The following is a 13,837-nucleotide window of genomic DNA, read 5'->3' as shown; positions in this document are numbered from 1 at the left end:
CAGTCACAAATGCGGAGTGGAGCACACTCGTGTCTACCCGCTGTAGTTGTCAGAAGAATAGATGGTGCTGTGAGGTAGATGAGGTCCAGCACACAGCTCTGGCAGACACTCGGTGTGAAGCAGAGACCAGGAACGACCGTGGTTGGTTGAAAACTCCAGGCCGACACTAATGAAAAGGACCAGAAGACCTTCAAGATCAACATTTTAGCAGCAAACTGTATATTTATTCTTAACATGAAGTATCACAGATGTGAACTTATATAATATATAGTGTTTTCTAAACCTCACAAAATCTTTCCCTTAGCAACTGCTTCCCTTCTATTAAATTTGCACTCCACATTTATTTAACACATTCATAACTTCAAAGGCTGCGGGTTGATTTAAATACCCACAAATAACCTAACATACTCCTAAGAAACCGCTTTGACCGTAAGGGTTTTGTACGCAGCAATCACCAGCAGCCTGAGCAAAGAAAAGTAAATGGGCGTAAGGTCTCTGACATGGCGGAGTCCTTTGTTACTGTCCCATTTCGTGAATTTAACTGAAAAAGTGGATGTACTTTCACATAAAAGCGCTGCCTAACCTAGTTTCGACTGTATCGCACCTGTTGGCAGGCTGGTAGGAGCCACAGCCAAGGTTGATGGAGAACTGAGCAACATGTGTGTTGGTGCCAGGCAGCACGGGGAGCAGCTGCATGAAGTCCACGGCCCACACGTGACGGTTGGCCCCGCCATGTGAGCGCTGCTCCAGGCAGAACTGGGTGACCGGCGTTTGCATCTCGGTTGGCAGCGCCACAGATACTACTTCAGGAGTCTGAGAGAGGAAAGTTAGAGGCAGACAATGAACAGAGCAGCACAGAGACTCTAAATTAGGACGAATAATGCTCAATACTGAAAAGGAGTGAAAAATAACTTTTTGTCGGACAATTCTCTGAAGGTCAAAGTGAAATCACTTGATTTTATTTTTGGGATCTAAATTCAAAAGATTTAGTGTTTGTCCTGTGATGTAGCTTGACTTAAATAATTGGCTTAAATAACAGTTGGTAATTGAATGATCAACTAACAGTTTCAGCTCTAGAGGAAATACATTAATTGTGCATTTTATGGTCACAATAAAATGAGAATTCACTTGTTTAGCAATTGAACATGATGGACAAACGTGATGGAGCCAGAATACAGAAGTTAATTTCACTAATTCATGACAGACCTTTTCACAGACGGACAAACGTTATTAATGTATGCTCAGTTTCAAGAAGCTTCCCAGTGAACCATGATAGTTAAGTGAATGCACATAAGACCTTAAGGTGGATGCAGTCATAAGACACCTGTGCTTTACCTTTTGATGTCAACATGTTTATTGTTAGAGAAATTCCATTGTAGAAGTTTTAGATGCACTAAAGTGAGCACTTCGGATTAAATCAGTACATGCAAAGGTTTTGCTGCGTCTCACCCTGTAAGAAGAGTATGGAAGGGTGTCGAGCACCACTCTTTCCCTCCTGCCTTCAGCCCTTCCGAACAGAATCACATCATTTTCATGGGACTCTCCTGGATCACAGTCGCCACCACCTACACAAAAACACACCACGCTAGGTTTGCAGGCACGTAAAAAGCCACGGCACACCAATACATTAAGCGGAGGAAATGAATGACAAGGTGTGACAGGTGGAGGATTTCCTTACCCATGCTGAAGTAGAAGCGCAGGTTTCCATAAGATGTTGTGTCGATGTAGGGCGTGCAAACTCTCCTCCGGCCCTCCTTCTCAAACACAAGCGCTGAGCCCGACTCAATCTCTCCACACTGGGTTCCGTAGACGGCTCCCTCAATGTCCCAGCTGAGCAAAAGATCAACATGTGTATTAAAACCAAGAAATTAAAGGAACCATACCAGAGGATGTATGACTCTTAGTTACATAATTTAGTCACTTCACAGTTAATTTGGCTAAAGATGGAAACATCAACAGAAGATTATAAAGTTAGTGAAATATAATATATTATTTAAATATATACAGTTGCTGTAATTCATGCATTGCTGGTGTAGAAGCACACAATGGCAGGAATATGGCATAAATCACCTGGAAGAGGACTTACACACACAAACACACACACACGACGCCCATATTTCTGCACAGTGGACAGAGGATTCTCATTAGCCCTGACAGAAGTTAGCTCGGTGTGTCAGCCCTCTCCTGTGTTCCTCCATCTCCCCTCGCAGTGTCTGTTTCTCTCCCCTTCCCTTTCCCGCTGTTTTCTCTATATTTTCTGTGCCTCTGTCACACTCCGTGTTGGGTTAAATGACACTTAGTGGAGTGTACCATTAGCTCCAGAAAAATCTCCCTGCCTACCTCACACATGTATCAGCCCATGACGCCTGATGGGTGAGAGCTAGCATGCAGTGCAGCATGCTGGCATGCTACAGGGAGGGGGGACGCGAGGGTGTGGGGCGCCTGGAGAAACACACACACTCCTGTTTGAGGTCCTTCTCATTAATGGAAAATGTGCTGACAGACCTGGTGCATGAAGCCTGTTAATTACTCTCTGGCAGTAACACCATCTATCATCTCTCTCCTTTCATCTCTCTACCTCTTGCAGTGCTTCAGACAGTGCTTTCTGCTGTCCACTGTGTGCTTGTGCGTGCATCCCTTCTCTGAACAGATGGACTACCATCTCTGGTAGCAGTCAGAGGCATCGTTTTCACCTGTGTCAGCCTCCAGGCTTGACGTGAGCTTGTGCAACACACTGCATGTCTCATCAGCTGACATATGACAAGTGACAGGTGTCAAAGCATTCGCATGTATACATGCACAGAATTAGCTGGAGAGCTGACACCGAACCCAAACGGCCTCTTAACCATGCCACGCAAAAATAAATCGATTTCCATAGACCACACATCCACTAAGGATATTTTCTCTGGACTATCCAGTTTAGATTTTAATACCAGAATCAGAATAGTCCTTATTGCCACATATATTCGCACATATGAGTAATTTGTTTTGGCGGTAGGTATAATAAAATGTGTTCTTTTTTATGGTTTGAAAGGTGCAATAGATAAAAAAAAAAAAAATACTTTTGATGAATCAGTAAGTCAGCTTAGATCATTTTGACTCACTTGGAAGGTGGGCTCTCAAAGTCCTCCTCCCAGTAGCTCCTTCCCTCCTCCCGGTGCAGGTCGATGTCTCTGGTGGAGGCGAAGCTGTAGCCAGCTCCTTCGCCACCATGAAAATACAAGGCGTTGCCCTCGGATTGACAAGCGTGCTGAGAGATACAAGTGAGGACACATTTTATTTTATTTTTTTTAAATTAGTCACTTCATTAGTCACAAATTGACATTCTTGTTAATTCCGGCTAAATGCACCCGAGGCAATTGAGGCTGAAGGAAAACCACGTGTAAATGAATGGAGCCCATACATGGGGTCACAATTTCACAACTTCAATGGTGTACCTTGACAGTAGCTCCAGGGAAGAACAGCCAGTTGGCAGTGTCCAGAGGATCCAAGTTGTCCTCCAACAGGGGAACTTTGTGGGCAGCGTTGATCAGAAGAAGATTGTCCAGACCCCAGCAGGACTCGTAGCCTTCAGGGCCTTGAGGCGTCTCCTGAGACCAACGCAGACGCACGCCATCAGCTCTGGAGGAATGTGGAAGGGGAAGCAGGTGGACGACAGTGCTGCTGTTGGTAGGAGCTCTAGAGGAGGCGAAAACATACAGAATGAGGGTGTTAGTAAATGTGGATGCTGTGGTTAATGCATTTAATAACCATGATTAAACATTACAATATGTCTGAGACAGCAAAATATGGAAACACGCCGCATGCTCTTATGGCGCAGTTCAACCGAGAGAGAACACCGGGTTTTACAGTGAGTTCAACTGTTTACATGAAAGCCTAACATCCACTTACTGCGGCTAAATATTATAGTTAGAGGACAGTAGTATTACATTATGCCTGTGTTTGAAAGAACAACAAAACAGAGAGGGAGAGGGATTAAAAAACAGGTGGATCACTGAGACACAAACAGGAGAGGAATGACAAATTAAGAGGGGGAGGTGTGAATGAAGGAAAACAGAGGGCGGGTGTTCATAACAGATGGAAGGACTGTGGGATGGATGAGGAAAAAGGAAGGAGAGACCTGATCTTCTCCAGTGTGATCCAGTCATCGGAGGTGTTGGCGTTATTGCTAAGGCTGTAGGACACAGTGATGCTGGGGTCTGAGTAACTGAACCGGCAGGAGCCTGAGCCTGGAGAACAGAAAGCACACGCAAGACAGACATGCATGATGGATAACACTCTGAGGGAACGGCTAAAGAATGTGTCACTTAGTTCACTCATTTCATCAAAAGAATCAGCAGGGCAGTAGGCTTTTATATGGCGAGGGGCACGGCGGCGTCTTCCAGCCGACTGCCCCCTCGCTGACTCTTTAAATAGTATCATGAAGGAACGAACTAATCAGCAGCTTAACAGGGATCAGAGGGATCGATAAGCTGAATGATGAGGTAGGGCGGAGGTGATGGGGGTAGAAGTGACAGAATAAAGACTATAGACGGCTACAGCTGAGTGCTGTTAATGCACCCGTGTATGTGTGCCCGTATCGTTGCACATTTGTGCAGGAGTATTTTAAAATGCGGCGTTGTGTGGGTGCTGTGGGAGCTGTGGAGCTCAAAGGCTGCTAATGGTGTAGACAGGTAAAGCCTCGGCCTCCCCACCTTCCCTCCTCTGCCCCATCAGCTGACGGTGTGTAGTGTCCATGTTTCTATAGTTTTCCACCATGCGGCTCCAGCCGGTATGAAGCAGAAGATGAAGCATTAATTTAATGCACTACTCTACTGAGCAGTTCCATACAACAAAAACTCATATTAATAACCTTTGAACAAGAGAGCGGTCAGACAGGGGGAGAGAGGGATACAGGAGGGGGTAAGCTGCAGGTGGAGGGGGGGTGGCTCTACATTATGTACTCTTATTTCCTCCCAGGCGCGTTCCCATGAGAACTGAGACGCATGTAATGGACATGAAAAATATAACACCTCTAAAAACTCTGCCATGGTCTACTGGGTGTCTTTCCAGAATATTGTAAATCATTCATTGTTGTGATAGGGGAGAGGGAGAAAGGATAGTGAGAGAGAGAGAGAAAGAAAAACAGAAATATTGTGTGTGCCAGTCGGCTGGACGCTTGTTTCCTGGGGATGACAAAGGGATCTGTTGTCCTGGCTGGATGCGCAGGGCGAGGATATCTAATAAAGGTTTACAATAGCCTCATACATAAAACTGTTATACACAAACTGTCTCGCATGTAGTCACAGTTTGCGGAGCCTATAGAGATTTAATACTCACCGAGGGCAAACTGCAGGACTGAGGCTGTGCTGGTATTGAGAGGTACGGTGGTCTGAGAAGGATAAACAAGGCGCTTTAGAACATCACCCATAAAAACTAACATAAGTATGTGATTTGTTGGACTAAAGCAAAAGCTTTAAGCTTGATGTTCTACAGTGATATTGTTGAGCAAAGCAGCATTTTCACCTGGTGGGATGTTATTATTCAAATTCTTCAAACCTTTATAGTTTCAATAATCATATAAACTACAAATGCACTACATCTCCAGTTGTTTATACATCTCCTTTTAGCTGTGTGATTCAGCGCGTGTATTCTGTATTTGCTGTTTGCAACAGAGGTAAATATGTTGACAGGCCGTGTGTGCACCAATGTTGTCGTCACTGCTGATGTTGTTGTATTTGCGAGTGGCTGTGTGTAAATGTTTCGGTGTTTCTGGACGCGCACGCTTGTTGCACTCAACAGAAGAGCTGCCAGGCAGCAGCATCAAACATTTGGAAGAGTGACAGACAAAGCAAATGCTTATCGGAGAAGTAAATACAATCACGGGGCATTAAACATTTCTCTGCAGTGGTCCGGCTTTCGCATCTAACGGCAGGAAAACGAATCGACTTTATGAAGACAGAAAGAGGGCATGGAAGGGTTTGATAAGCAGCCATGAGGGGAAACGTGCGTAAGGCTCGCTTCATAAAGAGACAGCATCCTGATACCACCGTGCTGTAAAACGTTCGGACGGACAGAAAAGTAACAACATCAGATTGATTGATTTTGTTTACGACAAAACGCCTTTGATTAGTTGTAGGGCTTTTTGTGTGTGTTGAAACACGCCCCTTAATGAAATCCAAATGGTGTGTTGCCAGACTCATGTTCTGATTGGGTCTGTCTATGCCGGGCCATCATGAGAAGGCATCTTTGACAAAAAACACACAAATGGCAAACAGATGCAGCATGATAGTTAGCAGATTACTGAAAGAAAGATGCTCTAAAAACTGAATGTTATTTGCATATATATTGGGGCATGAGTTTAGTTTATAACACAGAGTAGTTATCTTTTCTTTTACTTTTTAATTCAAGTCTTGACTATAAAGGCTGCATCAACTGAAACCAGTCCGAGCACTTTTCATTCCTTTACCATAATCAAACAATAACACATGTGTATATATTAAAGCTATACAAGCATGGTCGCAGCTAGCATGTTATTAATTTACTGTCTACGTGGCTGTGGCGACTGTGCGGTTGGTTTGGATGTACGATCAGCGGGTTGTAAAATGCACGGCGGTCGCGCCGTGGTCAAACATGGTAGTTACCAGCGTTCGCTCCCCAAAGGGCTCGCAGAAAGTGACCGCTCTGCCATGCATCAGCACGCCGCACTGCTCTCCCACCTCACAGTTGCTGCACTCAGACCTGAAGAGGAGGAGAGCAGAGAGTCTGCTATAACAGAGACAAACACATCAAAAGGGGAGCGCCGCAAATTCAGCGACTGCGCCCAGAGATTACAAGGAAAGCCGTGACCTTTCCACCTACCAGATGCTGGGGTCCAGCTCTCCTTGCAGGTTGGAGTCAAAGTCGTCACGCAGCACGGCGTGTTTCCCGTGGAGCTCCACTACACACACACACACACACACACCATATGTTCACATTTAGACTGCAAGATACCCGTTTTTTTCATGAGGTAATTTATCTGTTATTTTTACATTAAAGAAAACAGCAGACTCACCTAGGCTAGGTCTCAGTGGGGACTCAGTTGGTGCTGAAACAGAAGGAGAAGAACAGGCTTGATATGTGGTATGTACAGATCTGATGTCAGTTTGGGGTCTAACCAGCAGCGAGTTACCTGTCATGGGGAGACTGTAAGACATGCACAAGTGACTTTTCACATCCACATGTAAATTAAAGCAATGTTCATATCTACATCGTGTGAGTGTGTATGAGGAAGAACAGAAAACAGGACCAATCTTAGATCATCTCTGAGCGAAACAAACTTTCTCGGTGTCCTGGCCGGCCCCGGCTGCAGTCTTCTGGCAACTGATGTTAATTCCTTTCAGTAATGAAAGGCCAGGCCGCTATGATTAATGGTTCAATGGCAATTAACCGCCATCCTCCCCAGAGGCGCCTGTGTGCTGTAATCTGTGGCCGCTGCCTAGCTAACACACTGAACCATCAATCTCTCCCGGGGGACACGCAGCTCCGAGGAGAGGCGGGAGGTGAACGGAGGGGAGTTGTGAGAGTTGGGACTTAATGAATCAAACATGGATTTAAAAAAAAGGTCTCTAAGTCATTTACTGAGGATACAAACTGTACCCGCATGTCAAAAAAAAAAAAAGAAAAAAAATACACAGGGTTGCAGAAACTGGTTGTGATCTTTGTGCTGGAACAGATGGAGATGGTAACAGTAATAAAACAAACTGAGGGATTTTTGATTGATTGGTTTGAGTTGGTAAACAGAAAAGGGAAACAGGAAATGTGTGATGGATGTCATGTGTTAAAGTCCCGGCAAATAAGAGGTTCCAGATACTCATCAATAACTCCATGGGTGTATGTTTGTGTCACTGAAGCAAAAGGCGGTTAATTTTATTTTGTTAAGGAACATTTACCACATTTTCAGGTCTATATTATGCACATTAGAGAAGCAAATCTTAACTTTTATTATCTTTGACCTCTGTGAACATGTCACCTTAGCTTCGCTGAGCTCTGGTAGGTGGGGTGCATTAACAGCCTTACTGATAATCTGGCACAGTGTTCCCCATCCAAGATGATCCTCTCCATCTGATAAGACACTGTAAGATAACAGCCAAGACCCGTTCCAAAGTTTAACTCTGTCTCATAAGACTCCCTTTCATCCGTCTTAGCAAACCTACCAGAAGCACCTCATAAACAACAGAACCTAAATCAGGAGAGTTAGGATTATAAAAGAGATTGTCCTACTATCCTAATGGCTCTGAAAGTGTCTCTACTTTGAGCTGGAGCTTCAGTTTCCTCAGCTGCCCTCATTTCTTGCTGCTGGATCTAAATGTCTGGCTTTTCAAAAAGGATTTACGATTCACGTGGTGACGGTAAAGTTTCATGCTGAGTGTAAGAGTCGGGGTTTTAGTGGCCTGTGTCACGGAGCTGGAGGGTTCAGTGGCTGCAGTGTTGCTGCTGCTGCTCCAGCGGCCCCCGATGCACCGTGGACGGAGCCACGCCTCAGTGATGTATCCCATTAAAAGCAGATCAAAGGAGCCTCTTCTTCCTCCTCTAATCCTCAAATGTTTGCTGAGTCAGAACATGTTTAGAGGAACCATGTGCAACTTTGATGCTTCTCGTGTCTGAACGACTTTCTTATTAATATAAAAATAAAAATACATACCGGTGTGTTGTCAGTTCATAAGAGCACACGCGTACTTACATATTCAACCTGAGAAGATCATGTTTTAAAAACTCAGTTCCTGGTAATCCACCCTGTAAGACTGGCACACAGTCACGAATGCTCGGTTGGTTGATAATTCTGCTCTGTGCAGTCCTCTCCTGCCTCTTTCTTAGACAAACCCGTCTAAATCGCTTTCAGTCTTTCTAGTGAGGCCATTTGGCTGGAGAAAGGCCCAGAAGATTTTTTTTTTTTTTTTTTTTGGGTGGATAATCCCTTCAAGCTTCCAAAAAGGCCTCATTTACAGTTTTCTTTCTCCATGCTTCATCAGGCTCTCCTGCTGTCTCCCTCTTCCCTTCCCTTCCCTTCCATCGCAATCTCTCCTCTTCCCACCCTTCCATCCGCACCCATTCTGTCTCTCTCCGACTAACCCCCTGTGCATGAGGAGCAGACAGTGGTGCTCATTTCACTTGGATTAATCCCCTCTCACGTTCTTAAAGACTTCAATTACTGCCTCCTCTATTAGCAGCTCATCTCTGCTAATGCCTGGTATCTCCCTGGCCAGGGCTTAAACACACAAGCGTGCAGAGGGACACATACGTAGACACCCACGTTAAAACGCACACCGACGGCTCTGCCTTCCGCGGCTGACCGGCCCGTCTCCGCTCTGCACGCAAATAAACTTTTTAGTGAACTACACCGGGACTCAAGTCGGATGGGTGCCACAATGGGGGACTAAACGAGCATAAGCTTTGGCAGACTCAGACATCTTGGCACAAAGAGCGCAGGGCACAAGTCATGTTAAATCTTCTCCCCCTCTTCTCCTCATCTTCCCGCTCTAATCTCCTCTCGCTCTCTCTCTCTCTCTCTCCCACTTTCTCCCCTGTAAACTGCACCCACTCTCCCAGTCTCCCTTGTTCTCTTCTCGTTTGCACTTTCTCTTCGTCTGACTCACATCCTCGACTACGTGAACCGCATTTGAAGTCGAGCTGCTCTCGTCTGACTGGTGGTTGCAATTACTGACTCACCAGGACCCAGGATGCTGCCGCTGTTTTTTCTTCCAACAGTCACTAAAGCGAGATGCCTTTTTCTATGGCCGGGGCCGCTGCCACTTCACTCCACTCGGCGGAAAACCGCGGTCTTTGTGTGAACTTTAATTGGCGTCATTACAATAATCATAGATGAGTGAACGCTGGCCGCGTTTCCTTCTTCTCGCCGAGGAAAGAACGGAGTCCAGGGCAAAGTTACTTTTACGATAATGCAACGCCTCCCGTCAGTGTGTTCGAGGTGGGAAGAGCCACAACACATTATTTCACGTATTATCACCTCTTGCTCGTTAAATAGTTAAACTAATTTCAACAAAAAGTACGCGAACACAATGGCGAAATAGGAAAAAGTCTTAATGGCAGAGGAACAGACGAGAGGTAGAAGAAGAGAGGTAGAAAATTGCCTACAAGAGGGAAGACATGAAGACAGTCAAGGTCTCAAGGTTTCTCTCTAGTGAGCAATGAGGGATGAGAGGCTAGCTGGCGTTCAGCCAGGCCGGCTGTCTGTCTGTCTGTCTGGGTGGGTGGTGAGAAGGTGGGAGAGGGTAGGCCACCAGTCCCTCCTCTGTTGCGCTGTGATCAGGCGTCCCTTAGGGAGCAGTGGCCTCTTTGAGTTATATGTCCCTTTAATAATCCATCTGGGGTGCAGCGCACTCGGCCAGGCCCATAAAGATCTGATTTATTCTCTCGCTGGAAATGAAAAGACTTGGGGATGCTGGGCAGAAAGCGAGCGAGCGCAGGCCCTGCTGTCAGGAGATAGAACTGATGGACAGCCTACAGCGCCATTCAACACCCTCAGTGACTCCGCCCTCATCCAGCCCGCCCCCACCCCGGCTCCCCTCATCTTGGTTTAATAAGTGTTTTTATGGTCACTAAGTAGAAGCGAAAATGTATCCCCTGTTCATTTTCCTGCCGGTCTCCTCTTATGTAAAAAGCGAGGTGGCAATTTGCATTTCGCCCTGTCATGCTTTAACGTCTCCCTACGAGCCGGCGCTGATTGCTGTCACAAACCTCTCCCGCTGCTGCACAGTGCATTTCATTCGGTTGCGGCAGCGTTTTGTCAGCTTCCCATTAGTTCCGTCGTCTAAACCCACACGTTGAAAACAAAAATGCGGGGAAATAAGGTAATGGGATGCACATCAAAGCGAGCTGGTTGGGGGAATGGACCGGAGGCAGATTGAAGGGACGGGGTGAAGGAGTGTGCTGGCACAGCAGAAAGGAAGCTGTGAGCATGGGGGGAGCGGCGTGTCTGGGGCCAGGCATCCCCCAACACTTCTAGACAGATTACTTTACACACAGGAACACAGAGAGAGAGAGGGGGAGAGGGGGAGAGATCGATCCCCTGCTCATGTCTTAGCTCAGGCTTTTAGAGGCTTTCTGTTAGCTGAGAGGGAAAGTGTTGCATGTCAGGTGTTCTACTGTGTGTTAAAGCCTTACATCTCTCTCTCCTCCCTTCTTTATCCTTAAATATTGCATTGACATTAAAATATATTTGAATGATCTCTGTTACATTTGACCTCTTTGTGATTAGGGAGTCACACCTTTAACTTCTTTTCTAACTTCCTTGGCTAATCTGCCCATTCGTTCTTCCGGTCTTCACCCCGGCTGATCGGCGCTGATTGTCTACCCTCCGCTTCTCCTCCTCAATCCTTCCGTTCTACTTTTTTTTCTTCCTCCACGGATCATAACCCTGCTTTAGATAGCTTTCACTTCTCCGTCTCCTTAAAGCTGTGTTAAGCACACAAAGTTCTGGAGTGGCTTGAGCCGGCCGCATATCTTTTATTTCACTTTGAATGCTAATGCCTAGATTTGAAGTAACTTTGCTCTCTTTGCCACTCTGCGGCTGGATTTGAGGAGGTAGCCTGTTTGACCTAGTTCGCTCACTGGTAAGTCTGACTTTATTGAGGGAACCTAACAATAAACAGGGTCTATGTACAGTTCATTTTTATTTTGGTCATTTTTACGCCTCTTTACGTGGAACAAAGGTTGCCCTCCTCCTCGTAAGACCCAGAGGAGGAGAGCAACCTTTGTTCCCAATGTTATTCTCCTCCTGAACTCTAAGAACTATATGACGGTCACAATAACTTAAGTCCTCCTGTGTTACACTCAAGTGCAATATCACATGTCCTCTTGTGTTGAGCAATACTACCTCTTGTGCAATACTACTTTAACTACAATGTCACTTTAATTTTTTTCTTTTTTCTTTTTCTTTTCGTAACCATGCCTCACTTTATTTATTTTGTTTATTTATTTGTCATACCATATCTGCTGTTTTACAGTTTTTTTGCCCACTTTTGCAATTTTTATTCTTTTGTTATCTTATTCTCTTGCTCTCATTTTATGTACCGTTCTTCACCCTCCTAATTGCCCTTCGGGAATAAATAATTTTTTTTCTGATTCTGATTCTGAACATTACGCACAAACCTCAGAGGCTGAAAAATGAAGTTTGTGAAAAGGTTGATGACCACAGGGAGTTATGTCAGTGCACTGGAGGAAACTAGATTTATTCACATGACGTCAGAAATGATCTTTTGGTCTTTCGGTGCACACGGCATTTCTCATTGTGTCTCACTTGTATGTTTTCTGCAGCGGTTCATCACCGGCGGACGGAGCCTAGAATAAGGTCATCCATCCACCCTTTTCCGACTTACTTTTTGTTAATGACGTTTAATTAGTGCGCACCACCTCAGCTACATCACCTTCAGGTTTCTCATCAACACTATCTCATCATTCCACCATCTTTGTCCTTCCATCCTCCTTCACCAAAGACACAATCAAACTGTCGTTAGTGACACCAGTAATTTATAGCTCTGCATTCCTCTGCTACCTCTTATCACAGTCGCCCCTCTCTATCCCATCTCACCTGCCTCTACACCCGTCAAACGTGTTCAAGCTCACAGCAGATTACATTTATTACATTACCTCACCGCTGGTCCCTCTGTCCATTCCCATTTACAACTTGTCCCCTCCAAGGCCTCGTAAGGTCTAAATCTCAGCTTTCCAGCTTGTCTGCTGCGTGTCGCTGTGTGTTGGTGCGATGCTGAGGGGCCTTGGCACTAAACGGCTAAGTGACTGTTGTTGGCGGCAGATATTTCATGTGCGGAGGGAGAGGACTGGGGCAGTGTGTCATGGGCGGTGAGAGGATGAGCTCTCAGGCGAGGAGACAAAGGAGAGAGGGGCCTTCCTTCCCTCTGTCGCTCTTCCAGGTCTGACTGGGCCGTCTGGGCTCCGTGCCTCATCTCTTCCGAGTAGCGTGAAGGCATGAATTTGAGCACTCTCTGCTTGGCATGTGCTACAGCCATGTCTCCAGTGACTAGTGGAGGCACTTGTAATAAAGCGTCCTCGAGAGAGTGATTAATTTCCTCTAATAAAGACCTATATGTTGTGTAAGTTTTCATCACGCTGCAGCTCACATTCTACCGGGTGACTTCAGCAGGAGTTAGTCTTTCAGCTTTAAAGTCAAATCTTGATCTACACAGAGGAGCTCCTGAGTGAGGAGGAGAAGGGAGGCTTCATTCCTGTAAACAAGCAATTATACACACTCAGTGTGCAGAGTGGGACTGCACTGTCTGTCAATAGCTACTTAAGGCTGTCACAGAAAGTGGATGTAAGAAGTGTTGGCCATAAAGCGTAAATCTCCGGGAGAGAGGGGGGGGGGGGAGCTGAGTTTAGCATAAGCTGAAATTAAGCTGGCAATATAGGACATCCAAATATCTCCGGCTGTGGCTGTATCATTAGGCAGAGAGAACGCCAGGAGTGCTGCAACGGCACAGTCACCGAGAAGCAGCTCGTCAACCGCTTTGCCACATCCAAATTCTGACACTGCGCGCACACAACCCGACGCGACAGTATCCGGACACGCGTGTGAGTTATCGTACATGTACGTGGCCGGGGCGTGAACGCATCAACCTGCGAGGGCGACGCCTGCCTTCGTTACGCACGTGTCACGTCAGCGAGGGAGTCGGCGCGCGTACACGCAGCATGTGTCGGCCCGGTTACTCACCTCCCTGCTCGCAGAGCTGCTGGGCCAACGCATCCTTGAAGAGAATCTGTCCTCGGTGTGTTGCCGTGGCTCTGAGGGGAAGAACGAGAGAAGGCGATGAGAAACGGAGAAGGAGAAAACGATCATTAA

At 46.1% G+C, this 13,837-nt stretch overlaps 1 protein-coding gene across 6 annotated transcripts in view; it reads right to left on the bottom strand.

The window, feature by feature from the left end:
- reln (reelin) overlaps positions 1-13,837 on the bottom strand; it is an 84,899-nt gene that overhangs the window by 26,632 nt on the left and 44,430 nt on the right. For all 6 annotated transcript variants that reach the window (XM_047596114.1, XM_047596115.1, XM_047596116.1 and 3 more), the window contains exons 4-15: positions 13,709-13,779; positions 7,034-7,066; positions 6,841-6,919; positions 6,624-6,720; positions 5,320-5,371; positions 4,121-4,229; positions 3,438-3,678; positions 3,105-3,250; positions 1,679-1,830; positions 1,450-1,565; positions 605-813; positions 38-166 (exon numbers count right to left, since the gene is read on the bottom strand). In XM_047596114.1, the coding sequence (XP_047452070.1) occupies positions 38-166; positions 605-813; positions 1,450-1,565; positions 1,679-1,830; positions 3,105-3,250; positions 3,438-3,678; positions 4,121-4,229; positions 5,320-5,371; positions 6,624-6,720; positions 6,841-6,919; positions 7,034-7,066; positions 13,709-13,779 (1,434 nt within the window). The remainder of the gene's footprint in view (positions 1-37; positions 167-604; positions 814-1,449; positions 1,566-1,678; positions 1,831-3,104; positions 3,251-3,437; positions 3,679-4,120; positions 4,230-5,319; positions 5,372-6,623; positions 6,721-6,840; positions 6,920-7,033; positions 7,067-13,708; positions 13,780-13,837) is intronic.

The sequence above is a fragment of the Mugil cephalus genome, chromosome 10 (genome assembly GCF_022458985.1).
Source record: "Mugil cephalus isolate CIBA_MC_2020 chromosome 10, CIBA_Mcephalus_1.1, whole genome shotgun sequence".
NCBI lineage: Eukaryota > Metazoa > Chordata > Actinopteri > Mugiliformes > Mugilidae > Mugil > Mugil cephalus.
The sequence above is the reverse complement of the archived record's forward strand: the minus strand, read 5'-3'. Positions and strand labels throughout refer to the sequence as shown.